Source organism: Thermothelomyces thermophilus, chromosome 6 (assembly GCF_000226095.1).
Source record: "Thermothelomyces thermophilus ATCC 42464 chromosome 6, complete sequence".
Taxonomy (NCBI): domain Eukaryota; kingdom Fungi; phylum Ascomycota; class Sordariomycetes; order Sordariales; family Chaetomiaceae; genus Thermothelomyces; species Thermothelomyces thermophilus.
In genome coordinates, this window is record NC_016477.1 from 3523259 (window position 1) to 3539638 (window position 16380).

The window sequence follows — 16380 nt, forward strand, 5'->3', positions numbered from 1 at the left end:
TACACGGTTAGCTATTATAGTAATATTACAAAGGAAAGAAGAGAAAGGAAAAGCTAGAAACGTAATTACTTATAAACGTAGGACGTTAGCGCTATTTAAAACAAACCTAGGTCTTTCAAGGACAAAAGACCTAAAAGAGGGGCATCGTATTACGATTTGGCCATATAAGGCAACCTAGTAGGGCATATAGAACTAATCATAGGCAACGGATATATAGCCAATTAGGAACAGATCATTAGGACCAAGGAATGATCCTAGATAGATCATTAGGACGCCAATATAATCTAATAAGTTAGATCATTAGATCATAGTAATGATCTAAAGATCTAGAAGAAGACTAGGGGGAAGGAAATTATATATAGTCACTCGTTCTAGCGAACTCTAGAAGTTCACCAGTGGTAACAATCACAATTACAGTACTCATACCAAGCACTACTGATTACTATAAGAGACAACTCTAAGTGTTGTTGTAAACCCTTTGGCTTCACCGAATCCCTCAGACGACCTGCCTGCCTGTCCCGCTCAATCTACCTTCGTCTGAACCCTTTTAGAAGAAGTCTGAGTTAGGTTTGTCACAACGTATATAACCTAGGTAAGGCCCGGTTAGGCTCCGGGTTAGGTCCTAAGTAGGCCCTGACCGCGCGCCCTATGAACGACCTACGAATATCTTACGAACTAATTATATATACTTAGGTAGGTCGAGTAGGTCCGGTCTGTTGCCAGGTAGGTCTGGTCCGTTGCCGGGCAAAGCCTAGCATTATTTAGCCCAGGTGAAGCCTAGGCCTATAATACTAATTATCTATCTAGATTTAACCTTAACATTTTCTATATTCTAGGAATCTTAAATGTTATACCTAATGTATTGTTAAGACTGCCTATATAGGAATAGGAGGATCTAAAGGTTAAGGATAGTCTAGCTAATAAACTTAGAGACATCTAGAGCGATTAGTAAGATAAGGATATCTTTATAGTAGACATGACTATTATAGAACCAGTGCTTAGTGACAAGTTTAGGGCTAGGATTATTGCTAGCTATTCTAAAGACCGTAAGTACGGACCTATCTACTATATACTCTAAGAAAGCAAGAAGGACCTGGTTAGAAATGACTAGGATAGGGTTAGGAAACGTAGACGGCTAAATCTACCTATAGGACCGTTCGAATTAACGAATAGGCTACTTTTTCATATTAACTTCAATAGTACTAGGAGACTTTACCTACTAGAAAGCTATATTAACCTAATCCTTTAAATCGTTTATAATGATATATACTATTTTAGTGAAAACAAGATAATAAACGAGCTTATAGCTATCTATTTCTATAAGAAGGCTTGGAAAGTTTTAAAGTTCGTATAGTACTATAAGGTATACTAGATAAACTCGACCGACTAGAACCTATTACTAGGGGAACTCTAGTCAATTCAGACCTAGCCAATACTATACTATATAGTAGCTATAGACTTTATTACTAACTTACCGCCGGCACTAACCATTAGGACCCTCTAGTTACTTAAAGGCCACGTACTAGCTAATATACTCTATACCGTAATATACAAGTTTAGTAAGAAGAAGCTACTCGTAGCAGGCCACTAGATATATACGGCCAAGGAATAGGTAACCGTACTTCTAAGGACCTAGATATTTACTAACTAGGGTATACCTACCTAGATTATTAGCGATCGTGACCCTAAGTTTATATCCGACCTATAGAAGGAAATATTCTTACTACTAGGAACCAAGCTATTATTTTCCATAGCCTACTACCTATAAACCGATGGCTAGTCTAAACGAACGAACCAGACAGTGGAAATCGCGCTTAGAATAAACTTTACAGCCAATTCTAACCACTTATAGGTCGAAATGCTCCCTGCCCTATAGTACTACCTTAATAATATGCTAGTCACTAGCATTAGAAGGTTACTAAACGAGCTAGTATATAGGTTCAAGCTACACTCGGTTCTAGATATCCTAAGCAAGAGGACTACCAAATCTAGTAGATAGGAAGCTTTAGAAATCTTATATAAGCAATACTAGGCCGAAGCTAGTAAAATGATTAACCGAGCTATAGTATTAGCCAAGTTATGGTATAACTAGAGATATATACCTACTAAATTCGAGGTTAGAGATACCATTTGGCTATACCTATATAAAGGCTACTACCTACCTAGTAAACCTAATAGGAAGTAGTCAGCCTAGAGGGCAAGACTGTTTAAAATCAAACGGAGGGTAGGAAAACTAGTATATGAGTTAGATTTTCCTAAATCCTAGAAAGTCTACCTAGTCGTATCTATTGCCTAGCTCTACTACGTTAAATAAGGTCCTGATCTATTTAAAAGGACTACTCCTCTACTATAGCCAATTCTGGTTGACGGCGAGGAATACTAGAAGATTAAGAAGATCGTCGACCATTAGGTACGTAGAAAGAAGCGCCTAAAGGTAGAATACCTTGTCCGTTAGCTTGGATTTAATGTAAAGGACGACTAGTAGCTTCTAAAAAGCGAACTTGAAGCTACTACTAGCGAACTAATCTAGGAATACGAGAATTGCTATCAGATTTAACTGCTACCTAGAAGAAAACAAGGCTAGCTACCTAAGTAGAAAGCCTAAGGCGTCATTTCTAGCTAGAAAGAGGCCAAATAGCGCCTAGGGGTATATACTTTCAATAGGATACCCTAGAATCTGGTTTAATACTGGAAAACCTATTACTACTCCCCTTTTATCTACCTTTTACCTACTATATTCGCTTTAATTTTACCTACTATATTCGCTTTAATTCTACTACTCGTTACAAACAGGGTTTTAACTACCACTTTAAACTATATACCCGGCTTGGCTAACCTATTAAACAGCTACTTGTTTAATCTATAGGGCTAAACAGCCTACCTATTCTGGTTAGCAGGGCCAAATACCCCTCTTATTTAGGCACTTTTCATCCTATCTTTAAAGCCCTGCCCTAAATTATAAGAACCCTAGTTTTCCTACTATTTCCCACCTCTTTAAACCTCTTCTACTTCTTCTATAACTTCTTTAATAACTACCTTCTTTTCTAACTACCAGACCCTTTAACCTAGCCTTTCTATTAACCTACTACTACGTAACCATTTTCTATAGCCTGTATATTGCCATTTCTATTAAAAGGAGGCTTTAGAGTTTGTTTTCCTGCTCCCTTTTGCCTATTTCGTCGCGCGCGTAAGAAACTACTAAGTTTTAGCGATTTTAGCTAAGTTTTGTCAACCTAGAACCACCTAGCTATAACCATTATAGCCAAGTCTAGAAGCAAAGCTAGGAAGAGTGATAAGCAGGCTGCCAAAAGCGCTAAAGGCCCTATAGCTACAAACCCGGCCTAGGGAAATGAGCCTATAGCTAGCTAGTAAGATATGCCCGTACTATAGTTAGTAGTAGCAGAGTCGACTAACACCCCTACTATTACATTTACGCCTATTAATCGGCAAAGGGCGTCGTTAACTATAGGCACTAGGGCAACCAGCTAGGTATAGCCTATACTAACACCTATACAGGGTATATATTCTAGCCCTATAAGCGAGAATAATAGCCCGGATGACAGGGTTATCTAGGAGGTCCTTAACCATATAGATACCTTCTTCGAGAGCGGTATAGGCTTTGCTACCGCCATAGGTGATAAGGAGGAAGTTCGGAATGACCTGGCAACAGGTAGCCTAGTCCGAGTACGCTATAAGGATATAACCTCATACTTCGATTCTAAGGGCAAAGACCTTGCTATACCCTAGAATAACCTATAGCGTATATCTCTTCTAGCCGCTATTAACGATCTATCTGCTATATATAATACCTTTGGCCCTCTATACTTATAGTTCCTAGATAATGCTATCGTTAAATGGTACTATAATAGTAAGATAGGTGCTATAGTCTAAGTCCTAGGTAATGTCGTTAATATAGTCTATACTAGCACTAGTAAGTACGATACGGTTTGTCTCCTAGCTATATACTACTTTGTCAATAGCTACTAGTCCTAAGGAGAGCAAATGACTATAGCTAACTATAAGACCTTCTATAGTATAGATAAGGATAATATTACTAAGATCCCCTGCCTAGAGGCTAGATTTACCTTTATTAGAGTCGATAGTAAGATAAAGGCTGTGCTCTTTAGCATTATTGCCGGCACTACGGTCGTGGTTAACTTATATAAGGCTACTAAGGCCAAGATCTACTATATTATACTAGCGCTATTCCTTGCTAGGTACTATAAGACCTTAAACCTATAGGGAGGATTCTAGCCTTGTACTATTAATAGCAATATAGTATACGAAACGGATAATAACTATATAGTTATATATAGCTAACGTATTAGTATAACTAGATAGGTACTAATTAACCTATATAAGGCATATAAGTATGAAGAACTAGCCGCTAATAGCCCTAACGAGCTAATAGACCAAGATAATAGGCTGACCTTACTATCGTTAATCAAGTTCGCTATTACTAAGGTACAGAATATAGTAAATAAGAAGAGGCTGCTAATACCCCTAACTATATACTAGGCAATTCTAATGCTTAAACCTACTAACCGCCTGTCTTATAAATTAGATATAGCTTAACTAGAGTAGAACTACTAAGACTCCGGCTCTATCGACGCTATTACCTAGGACACGACTATGTACCTATATATATATATTAGCCTACCTATAACTATATAATAAGGCACTAAGCACTATAACGATAAGGGCATATCGGTTATCACTAAAACTATAGCTACTACTACTACCACTCTAACATCGTAGGCCTTGCTATAGCCAGATCTAACACTCTACCCGCCCGAGCCTACACCCTAGCCTGTCACGCCAACTAGGTATACTTAGTATAGGGTACCTACTAGCAGGTTCGTCCGTAGGAATGAGAGGGACCCTAATGACGACAAAGAGGCCGAATTATAGGCCAGATTTAATAATGCCTATATTATCTTCGATAGCCTTAAGGAGGTAGAAAATACCCTTATAGGCATAGAGTTCGACCCCTTTACTAGTACTAGGGTTATTAAGTCTAGCCTGCTATACCTGTCTACAAGCACGTTAATTAGGCCTGTTAAGGATTACCTTGCCTATACCTACTAGGAGTATCATAGTAATAAGGATATACTTATCCGTACCTATTACTAGATCTACTACTATTATAAAAAGGCCGGTAGTAACTCCTTTAGGGCTAACCTAGCTATATATAGCCTTAAAAAGAAACTAGAGACTATATATAGGATATACTATACTACTAGTATAGTACCTGCTAGTATACCTAAGCCTAAGGAACTATTAACAGCCTATATCTATATACCTAAGGGAGATAGTAATGCCCTAGTTAGCGGCTACCTATTTAAGCTTAGCTACCTACATTATAACTTACCTAGCTACTAGGCTATATAGTCTATACCTATATAAGTCATTATTACCTAGGGTATAGCTAAAGATAATAAGGATAACAAGGACTTTACTAAGCGCTAGTAATTAGCTACCAAGGCCGACCTTCTTAGGCTAGCTCAGACTATAGTTTAGAGATAGGATAAAGCTACTAATAGTATTACCAAGGCCCTTAACTAGATTAAAGAAGAGCTTAAGTAATTATAAGAGACTTTAATAGCTATAAATGATAGCTATATAGCTACCCTTAACTAGAAGAAGGGCTTAGATAAGAAGCTATAGTAGCTTAAAGGTATAGTTACCTAGCTTAGCAAGCGTACTATATTAGCCACTATACTATAGAGGGCTCCTAGAGCCTAGGTACCTATAACTCGGCCATTACTACCTACTATAAGGGCCGGCGTCCCTCCTAGTTTAATTGCCTACCTGGTTATATACCTGCCGCCTATAACTACTAGCTAAAAACGCCTATAGCCAGAAACGCTAGTATAGGAGAGCCCCTCGCATAAGAGGGCCACTAGCGTACTCTATAGTAACCGTACCCTAGCTAGGGATACCTAGGCCAGGGCTAGGACCCTCGCGCGCCTATAGTAGGAGCGCCTATTAGCTCTATCTATATTTCTAGATAACCTAGGCCCGGCTAGTAGTAAGAAGGACTAATAGGCAAGTAGATAGATACGATTATAAGATAAAGGAACAATTATAAGGATTGTTACTATAGAATGGCTAATATATTTACTAAGTTATAACGGGTTGTCATTTTTCTTTTCGAACCCTAGTATTTATTATAGTATATAACTACTAGTAGGTCAGATCTGACTAACCTACTAATAGGGATGACAAGCCAGGGTTAATATATATTTAGATAGCTTCTCTAAGTGCCTCTGGCACTTAGAATAATCAACGCTTTTATTACCTACTTCTGTAGACCGTGATAGTTGGTCTAGGAGTGCCGCCTATAGCACGAATACTGCTATGGTGTCGTACTTTTACAGCCTATCTGAGCTGTACTGATTGTAGCTACCGAGCTGTAGCACTGTTGCCGTTTAATAGTTGAAAAACATCACCATTCCTGCCTGAGTACTACCTCTAAGATTATATATAAGTACTGGATAATTAGGCTCTCTTTCCCAGGTTCAATTCCCAGACCATCTTCCTTTTTCCATTACTAAGATAGAAATCGGCCTCTGATTTACCCATTTTCAGTCCGCTGAGTGCAGCAGGATTAGCTATTACAGGAAGTTAGTTGCTTGCCCCACGAACAGCGTGCGCCACGGGCTCCGGGCAGTCCGCATCCGTCTCACAATCAATCCCTATTAGCGCTCCAGAAGCGCTTAGGAAGGTAGGCAGGTGACTTCGTTGGCACATACACAGGGCGGAAGCTCCCTCGCTTAGTAAGGTAGAATTAGAAGATCAGGTAATTAAGCAGGGTATCACCAGCAACCCGAGCACGGAGAGATTGTGGAACTAAGGCCGGAGTTCGGGGCAACAAGCCAGCATACCTACCTACTAATTACCTACGGACTATGTGAACTGGCACTTTGGCGGAGGTTGCGAACCATTTATAAACACGGGACATGATAGCGTCGAGAGAGAGATTGGCAAAGAATAACATCGAGTTGTTCTGCCGATCAATGTTCGGAACAAGATGCACCCTAATTAGTCTTCAAAGTCCCCTTGGAAAGCAACCTCGACTTTTCCCTTCCATGCTGCGGCCGCGTGAATCGGGTGGAGATGCCGGTCATTGTGACTCGAGGTGCCCCGCTCGGCGAAACAGTATGGATACCTAAAGATAAGGTAGCTTAGAAATATTCTAACCCCGCAAACACGACATCCCGTCTCGGGGACTTAAGTGGTGGGGGCTTGGCGCTGCGTTGCCTAATTAGAGTTCGACTCCGCTCGCCGTAGTGCTTGCTACGTAGTTTCGAAAGGCCCCGAATACATCGAAATAGCGCCATCGATGGCGCAACAGGTTTTGATATGTCAGCAGGCGCTGCAGCTTGGACTCGAGCTGCGTTTTCCCGACCTCGACAAGCTACCCCAGTGAAGGTGTCCGGCTCGCCTAATTAATTACTTAAAAGGAGCGCATCTCCCGCTCGTCGTTCGTTTTTAAAACTCGAACCATAATTACCTGCACAGCTGTCAAGTCACCCATCCGCTCACCGGAAGAGAAGAACAAAAGTAAACAAACCTTCGAGCAGTGGCAAAAGCTGAGCAGACACCATGGCGTCCCAAGACAAGCTCATCCTCTACACCAACCACATCTGCCCTTGTGAGTGTCGATGATTGATAGAAACAGCCCCTCCTCCTCGGGGGAATCAAGGAGGGATAGGAGCGACTGGGTGTGTGTGTGAGAAGACGGCCTGTGCTGACGCTGGCATGCGAACACAACCAAGGGGCGCACCGGGCACATATCGCGCTGGAGGAGCTCAAGATCCCATACGAGGAGGTCATCATCGACCTGACCAAGCCGCGGACGCCCGAGTACCTGCAGATCAACCCGCGCGGGCTGGTGCCGGCGCTGTCGTACAACGGCGAGATCATCACCGAGTCAGCCATTGTCGCGCAGTTCCTGGCCGACCGGTACCCGTCCCACTTGGTGCCGCCCTCGGACGCCCCCGGCGGCGCCCTCCGCCGCGCGCGCATCGCCTTCTTCGTCGATGCCTACTTCTCCAAGGTCTTCAACGTCCTGCTCGGTCTCAACTCGGCCAAGACCGAGGAGGCCCAGAAAGCGGTCGCCGAAAAGGTGGTTGAGGGCCTCCTCAAGGAGGTCGAACCGCTGCTGGCTGACGCCAACCCCTTCTTTGGCGGCAGCGACAAGCTCACCCTGGCCGAGGTAAGCCGCGCCCTCGAAGCCGGCGTATTGGGGAAGGCGGAAGATAAGAAAAGAAAAGAACGAGAAGGATGATGCTAACGTGAAAATCTCGCAGGTTCTGACCGGCTCGTTCGTCATCCGTCTCAAGGCCGTGACGCAGGCCAACATCTATCCCAAGTCCATCTGGGCGGCCATCGAGGAGAAGGCGCCCAACTTCCGCAAGTGGGCCGAGGCCGTGATCGCACACCCCAGCGTGACGTCCATCTGGAATGAGGAGAAGGTCTTGGAGATCACCAAGACCCGGCTTGAGAAGGCCCGAGCAAGCGCTTAAGGGTGCCGTGCTGGACTTAGCTACCTAATCAAATGCTGTATGTCGGTAGTTTGTAATTGTGTATGTACTGCACATGCAGAACATGCAGAGAGTAAAGTGTGAAGCAGCTCTCTACCACGCTGCCACTTGAAATAAAAGACCATAATTGGCATTCGATGAATGAAGCAGGCGTGTTGCGCAAGTGGATAATTAAAAGACACAGGATTCTGTGTGCGTATTCAACGAGAGTTTCTGCTGTCATTATAGGAGTGACGCTGCCATCTTTGATGAGCTTCAGAATCATTCGTGTATAAGGGAAGAGGTGTTTCGTGGTGCTGACTACTAATCACGAATCAGTTGTAATAAGGTGTTTACTCGTGATGATCTCCGGCCAAGCTTCCCCGCTGCCACTTTTGGTCCCTGGCACCACTGTCAGACCCACCCACCCAAACTCGGGCAGCTCTTTCGCAACCGAGGCATTGCGCTGGACTTCAGCAAAGGCCAACCCAACCTGAACCAAACCGGACCGACGCGTTCACCCACTCCGTCATCCCAACAATCAATCCCGGCCACACAGAGATACGACTACTTCGCTCGATGACGAAGCCATCCCACCTCCGCTAATGTGTGCCCCCCAGCATTGAATTCATTCTCGAAAAAGAGGGTCTAAGGCTATCCGTGTCAACACCCCCCACCCGACAACATTCGCGGCCGCATGTCCTCACGTCGGCGGCCCTGACCGCATCATCTCCCGGTCTCTCTCTCCAAACATCCTCCATCCGGGACGATGGGCTCCTCCGATTTCCACAGCAGCGGCAGCGGCAGCCTCCCGCCCCGGCGCATCCCCCCCAAAAGCGCCGACGGCGTCAAGAGTGCTCTGACCATGCCCGCGCGATGGGTGCACATGTACGATGACTTCATCACCAAGAACGCACACCAGGTGTCGCAGATCGAGTCGACTCTGCGATCCCTCACCTACATCATTCCCGGTACGTGGACTTTGCTCCTGTTTTTTTGCGATGCATTTGAGGAAATAAAGCCAATGGCCCGCTAACTCTCTTCCCCGCAGGCCGTTTCCGCGACGCCGAGATCGCCTCCGAGTCCATCCACAGCGGCGTCCAGCTGCTATCCCTCTACCACGACATGCTGCTGCGGCGAGCCCACAAGCTCGCGAGGTTACCCCTGCCCCCGTCGCTCGCCCACCCGCCGTCGCCGCACGGGCGATACACGCGTTTCTGGACGTTCAAGAGCGCCCTGTACCGCCGCGTCGCCTACGTGCTGCAGGTCGTCCAGTACGTCGAGCTGCTGTGCGAGATGGCCGCCAAGCGCCGCGGCGAGCGCGTCCGCTGGCGCGTCGTCGTCCTGCTCGAGGCCGTCAAGGCCGTCTGCCGCCTGCTGCTGATGCGCATCACCCGCTCCCGGCCCCTCGTCACGCCCGTCCTGCCCGAGCGGGAGCCGATCCCGGAGGAGCCGCCTGAGGAAGAAGAGGAGGTGTACCAGGGAGACGAACCCGGGCTCGGGGAGGACGACGAGGATCGTCGGGGCGGGAGGACTGTCGAGGGGGCGCAGGGCGAGTCATCTTCATCATCATCACCACCACCGCCACATGCGAATGTGTCGGCGGACACTCCTTCCTCCTCATCACAACCACAACGACAACAACATCAACGGCAACTTGGCCCCCACGGCGAATGGACCATGTCGCGCACCGGCATGAGCCTCCCAGCGCTGCCCGCGCCGGGCGACACGAGCGGGTACCTGCTGTCGCGGGTGCTCACGGCCGACGACATCAAGCCAGCGCCCAAGCTGCTCAACCGGCTGCAGGGGCGGGCGCAGGCGGCCGAAGTGCTGCACATCCTGGCGCCGCTCATCTTCGCCGTGGCGCTGGCGCTGACGCGGACGCGGAGCGGCGAGTCGGCCAGCGGGGGGCCGAGTCGGGACCGGCGCCGGGCGTGGGTCCCCTGGCTGCTGGGCGTTGGCGCCGAGCTGGCCGCGCGCCAGCTGCGCGACCGCAGCCTCCGCACCACCCCCCTCGAGCGCGACGAGTGGAGCCGCCGCGCCTGGGCCATGGGCTGGTGGGCCATGCGCGGCGCTTTCTACGAGCACGTCACCAAGGGCCTCGTCGAGGGCGTCCGGCGCCGCATGCCCGGCCTGCTGGCCGGCATCCTGGAGGATTACGAGTACCTGTGGGAGAACTACCACTTCAGCACGAGCTCATGATGAGCATCAGGTGGGGAAAGAAGAAGATGAAGAAGGATGATGACACAAGGACGGGGGGATATTACGGTGCTGGCGTCCGTGGCGGACACCTAGGATCCTTCACCGCAATGTATGATAACTAATCTGGGCATGTACACGACATATCACGGCACCGTTCTTCTACATTTTGCACATATCTCGATTCTCCCTGTCGCCTTCTCGCAAGAGCCGGCCGACTGTCTTCTTTCGCTGCCGGACTCACTCGCTCTCCTAAACCAACACAGCAAACAACAGAAAACAGCACACATTCAACAGGACAAATCGTATTTACGAAGTGATAGTACGAGCGAACATTTCTCTCGCCCCTGCCTAGGCTCGCCCGCGTTAGGGCTGTTGAGAGAGAGAGAGAGAGAAAAGGAATGACGGGGACCCAACGGCATTGCCCAAATCTCGAGCCAGCAACGAGTGCTTTTGTTTGAATCAATCTGTGCCGGCAGGGGAACATCAAGAGAAAAAAATAAGAACAATCAAGTTGGTCCAATACGCCCACCATCCATGAAACTCCACACACAGCAGCCGCAGGGCTCACCTCACAGCCTCGATGCGAGCCGGTTCTCGCCCGGCGCGTGATAGTCGGGCACGCGCATCTCGAGCGCCTCGCCCGCGTAGCCAAGGTCCTCGGCGACGAGGACGGCGGCCTTCTCGCCGATCAGGAGCGCGGTCGAATACCTGGGAAGGCAGTCGTCAGTTTTTTTTTTTTTTTCATTCTTCTTCCCCCCCTTTTTTCTTTTTTAATCTGATTGGGCATGCCCTGAACGACTTACGTGTTGCAACCGACGTTGTCCGGGCAGATGCTCAGGTCGGCCACCTTGAGCCCCTTGACCCCGTGCACGTTCAGGCGCTCGTCCACGACGCCGTGCTTGACGATGCTGTTGCCCTCCCGGGGCGCCATGGAGCAGGTCTGGGAGCGCAGTCCGTGGTCAGCAGCGACCCTTTTTCCGCAACAAGGCCCATCGAGCATTAAGAGGGTGGGTGGGAGGAAGGGGGGAAAAAAAGAAAAGAAAAAAGAAAAGAAGATACTAACCCCGAGACAGTGCCAGGTCGTCTCGACGTGCCGCTTGACCCATTCCTCGATGGCCGCGATGTCCTCCCTCGAGTACTCGAGCTCCTTCCGCCTCTCCTTCCGGTTGCTGCTGACCACCGCACCGGCGCCGCCGGCCGCGGCGGTGCCCACGGGCACGTCGGCTGGGGGCAGGGGCGCGCTCCAGCTGCCGTGCTGGATCCCCGCGGTGATGTTGCCGGGGAGGGCGTAGCGGGTGGTGTCGTCGAGGTCGAGGTCGTGGGCGCGCGCGGGCGAGTCGAAGGGGAAGTGCGGGTGCATGGCCTGGACCTCGCCCGCGTAGGCGTCCATCCGGCGGGCCGTCTCGCGCGACTTGATGTACCCCCACACCAGCGGCGCCATGTCGCGCCCGTCGCGCAGGAAGCCCGCGTCGAAGTCGGGCGCCGCGTACGGGTCCGCCGACCGGATGTGCGTCTCCCCGCGCGAGAAGGGGTACTCGAGGAAGTGGAACATGGTGAAGAAGTTGCCCGGGGGCCTGAGAGAGAGAGATCAGCACCCAAACTTATTTTTTTTAATTTTTCTTTCATCTTTTTTTTTCTGTTCTCTTCTACTCTTTTTTGCATGGGGCAGGTGGACAAAAGAAAATGGGAGAGGGACTTACATCAACATGTGGTCGCCGAACCAGCCACTGGTGATTTCCAACCGCCAAGAGGCGGTATTATTTAGTGGTCAGCATCTTCTGAACTCGCCGGCTTCAAGTTTGATAAAGGGAGTAAATAAGGGAGCACCTGCCTAATGATCGAATAGTGCATCACCGGCTTGTCGGGCTTGTTCTTGAAGTAGGATTCCCAGCCTTCAGTGAAGTCGGGAGTCGGCCACGACCGGAACTGCTTCAGCTCGGCCTCGGTCGGCCGGATCTTGACGCCGGCTTCGATGCCGTTGGTGGCGAGGGGTCCGGTCCCCTTGACATTCCACTCGTCAAAAACGCCTGTGGCCATGGGGTTAACGACGGTCCAAGGTGGATTTGGGGGGGAGAAGAAACATGGTACAAGGAAGAACTGGACATACGCTTCTGCACTTCGGGATCTCCCCGGGCAAAGTCGTCAAACGTCTCGGTTCCCGGCTTGGCTCGGTAGACGGCAAAGGTGAGGTAGTGGTCCTGGAAGTTCAGACCGACTCCCGGGAGGTCGACGATTGGCTTGACGCCGACGCGGCGGAGCTTGTTCGGGTCGCCTTCAAGATTGTCAGTTGTTTGTTTGATCCGTTTTCTAAGGGCCTCGTGGAAGCCGGGCAGGGGAGAAATCAATCATACCGATTCCGGACCGCTGCAGAATCAGGGGAGACGACAATGTCCCCGCCGACACGACAATCTGCTTGCGAGCGCGGAAGACGCGAATTCCAGGATCCTGCAAGGGGTGCGTCAGCCGTGTTCGATGGCCGTTCCACCTGATTGCTGGAAGGCGCGCACTTCACCACACCGCTTGGTCGGACTGTTATTGGCGTCAGCGGAGGAGTCGCCGTCAAAGGCCCTGGTCTGTTATTTCACGCTGCCAGGGGAAAGGGGGAACACATTACACAGTCTGGACAGCAACGGCTCGGCCGTTCTCGATGATCACCTTGTCGACCTTGGTATTGCAGGCCAGGTACAGGTTCGAATGGACGGCGCGGGTGGAATGAACATACGCATGAGCGCTGTCGCTGCGACGGCCGGTCTGCATGTGTGTCCATGGATTAGATGCAGGGCATCAACGTCAGTGGCCGTCCTAAATTATGATTACTTAGCCCCTTCGGACAGGGTAAGCCACTCACGTCGCGGTTGATCCACTTCAGCCTGGATCTCTAGTTGATCAGCATCTTCCCTTTCTTTCTTTCTTCCAGCAAGGGCTGAGCATGTGGGCTCGGTGACCATCACCAACCCCCCCTTTCCAGGGGTTCGATATCAGATAGTATGTATGTACATACCATTGTTCAGCACCATGGCCGGTGCGAAGATCCTGTAGGTCATCAACAATAGGGATTCCCTGGCTCTCGACAGCCCTGAGGAAGTCGTCCTTGATCGGGTACACGCTTACGAGAGGTCAGCATCCGTTCTCCCTGAGAAAAGCCGGGTGCTGATATCCGACTGATTATACACATACTAGTTGCCAAACGAGACCTTGATAGGGCCGTCAAACCCGTGGATGTCTCGGTTGTGCGAAGCACGCTGGTACGTCTCATGCTTCTTCATCAGGGGCAAGAGCTCCTTGGTCGTCCACCCTTTCGCCTGGAAGTCGTCATAGTCCGAGGCGGAAGCGCGAGTGTACATCTGCACAGCGTTTAGGTCGGAGAAAGGTTCTCGATGTCCGGGGGTAGTGGTAGTGGGTAGTTGAGCTCTTCTCGGGACGTCCTCCAACGTACCATGAAGTTGATAGAGGATCCGCCGCCAAGGACGTGAGCTGCGGGAACTATGGCACTTCGGCCGCTGAGCGATTTCGACGGACGAGACTCGTAAAAGGTCGCCGTCTTGGAGTCGAGCTTCATGTTGCGCGGGTAGATGGCCGGGCGGTACACCCATGGGTTGTTGAGGTTGGACTCTCCGGCCTCGATCAGGAGAACCGTGAGGTTATGGTCCAGGTTGGCCAGCCTTGGAATCATGTCGGTCAGTCGGTCAGTCGAGGGAAAACCACGTTGCCGCCGTTCCTGTCGATGGTCTCATACCTTCCTGCCACCACACACCCACAACTCCCACCTCCGCAGACGATAATGTCAAACTCCTCGGGCAGCGGCGACATCTTGATCAGGGCACTTCTTACCCCAGGACGTGCTGCAAAGTCGTACACGAGCATCCTCCGCCAACATCTCGGGAACCAGAGCTGTTCTTATAGTTTCTCTGCCCCGACGTCAAGCGGGATCACCTGCCCAGTCATCATTATTCATGCTTGGGCCAACCCCTCAGCAAGAAGTCGGTGGCCTAGAGTCCGGGTCCCCGTTTCCCTGACCGTCTCCAGATGATGTATGGTTGGTCGGTTGGTTCGTTCGCCTTCTCACACTGTTGTCTTCGCAAACGCCCTGCATTTCACCTCGTCCAGGTAGCAGATGACCTTGCGAGGAATACGACCCGGGCATGCATTCTTGGGAACCCCTCACTGCCCTCGGCGTTGCTCGTGTCACCGCGGCTTTGAACACTCTCTGCCGGAATGGAAAGAAGGGCGTCATACTTGACGGCAATGCAGTTGTCCAGAGCCACTTCAACGCTCTGATTGGGGCCCGCACCCACCACGATCATGAAACATGAAGATGCCTGGACAAGAACTTGGACCCCCCACGAACGGCTCACGGTTTCCAACATCCAACGGGCTGTACCACCACCACATACCGGTGAACACAATTGAGTACCGGCACAATGGAGCGCCTACAACGCGTTTTGTCCTTATTCGACAGGTCTTGACTGGATGGATGCCTTTACCCGGGAGCCCTCGGACTCTATAGAAGATGAGCTCGAGTTTGTATGCCCCCCTCCTCGTGTCTCAGAACCTAGGGGTCACTCCAAGTGGGCCAACCACTTTTTGAGCCCTATTTTCGGACATGATGTTCCTGACACATCTAATATGGTATCTCCCCGGCCAGAACCGTGATTAATTAATGGACAGAGTAAAGCAAGTCTATCTCTATCTTTGAGTGCCTAACGACCTCATATAAGCCACCCAAGCAACATGTCCGTGGCTTCTCCGCGACTAAAGACGGTACAAGAAGGTTGGGGGGTGGTTGTGCATGGCCAAGAACGACCGCGTGGAGTGAAGCACACCGGAAATGTAATCCGGATGCTGCATGCATGCATCTAATAGGTTTCCCCGATTGTTCCACGACATGATTTGCGGGGAAGCACACTCGACGGCCACAACGCGGGGCTGCCTTTCAAGGATCCATTGGACCCCGGATACCCCAGGGATCCGGAGTCCCAGAACCCCTTCAGGCTCTCTCGTGCTCGGTTGGACAGTGACCGGAGCATAGCACACCGGAGCATAGCACCAGATGTTCCCAGAGAAATTGCCGAGCGGCCGTGGATGGATTCCTCCCATGTCACGCGCCGCCTGTGTCTTGCAGTGATTTGTCTCCTGGCCAACAATGTCCATGGCCACCAGGACGATCTACACGGAAGAATTGAATACCTAAGTAATACTGTATGTACACAGGTAGGGAAAGGGCATGTCGATATCAACTCGGCAGTGGATCCTCCCTTGAGCGGTGTCACTCCGAGGAGAGCTGCACATAATCGTTACCTGTTTCTTTTCAAAGTCAGATCGAGACGGAGACGGCTTGCCGCTGCGGCAAGACACCCAAGTGTTTTTGTTCCAAAGTGATTGGCACGAACTGAGCCAACCAGAAGAAGGGGACAAGACAACAATTGATACCTTATGTGCAACACATACAGTACAGAATGCACACCTTCTCGAGCCAACAACCGGCAGATAATACAGTACGACACACGCGGAAACCTCCCCCTTCCTTCCTTCCCTACCCTCCACTCCCCTCTCATGAAGAGTAGCACAGGCCGCTAACTTTGCGTCGCCTCAAGTTCCCAAACTGAGCTCCCCCCTCATCCCTCCTCCGTTCACCAACGGTTCTATACGA

The 16380-nt window shown here is 49.8% G+C and overlaps 3 protein-coding genes across 3 annotated transcripts; 2 read left to right on the top strand and 1 right to left on the bottom strand.

Moving 5' to 3' along the window:
* The first annotated feature begins 7297 nt into the window (after positions 1 to 7297).
* MYCTH_2310989 (uncharacterized protein) lies at positions 7298 to 8824 on the top strand. The gene is made up of 3 exons (XM_003666321.1): positions 7298 to 7657; positions 7782 to 8221; positions 8316 to 8824. Exons 1-3 carry the CDS (start codon positions 7609 to 7611, stop codon positions 8529 to 8531), a joined length of 705 nt encoding a protein of 234 aa, XP_003666369.1. The 5' UTR covers positions 7298 to 7608; the 3' UTR covers positions 8532 to 8824.
* A 590-nt stretch (positions 8825 to 9414) lies between these two features.
* On the top strand, positions 9415 to 10910 carry MYCTH_2096690 (uncharacterized protein; the record flags this gene model as incomplete). Its single annotated transcript, XM_003666322.1, has 2 exons — positions 9415 to 9499; positions 9580 to 10910. 2 exons carry the CDS (start codon positions 9415 to 9417, stop codon positions 10728 to 10730), a joined length of 1236 nt encoding a protein of 411 aa, XP_003666370.1. The 3' UTR covers positions 10731 to 10910.
* A 389-nt stretch (positions 10911 to 11299) lies between these two features.
* Positions 11300 to 14540, bottom strand: MYCTH_98458 (uncharacterized protein; the record flags this gene model as incomplete). Its single annotated transcript, XM_003666323.1, has 12 exons — positions 11300 to 11438; positions 11534 to 11670; positions 11794 to 12304; positions 12431 to 12457; positions 12562 to 12757; positions 12838 to 13002; positions 13082 to 13175; positions 13347 to 13481; positions 13728 to 13836; positions 13908 to 14074; positions 14167 to 14392; positions 14467 to 14540. The coding sequence occupies 12 exons, from the start codon at positions 14538 to 14540 to the stop codon at positions 11300 to 11302; spliced, it is 1980 nt and encodes a 659-aa protein (XP_003666371.1).
* Positions 14541 to 16380: the final 1840 nt, after the last annotated feature.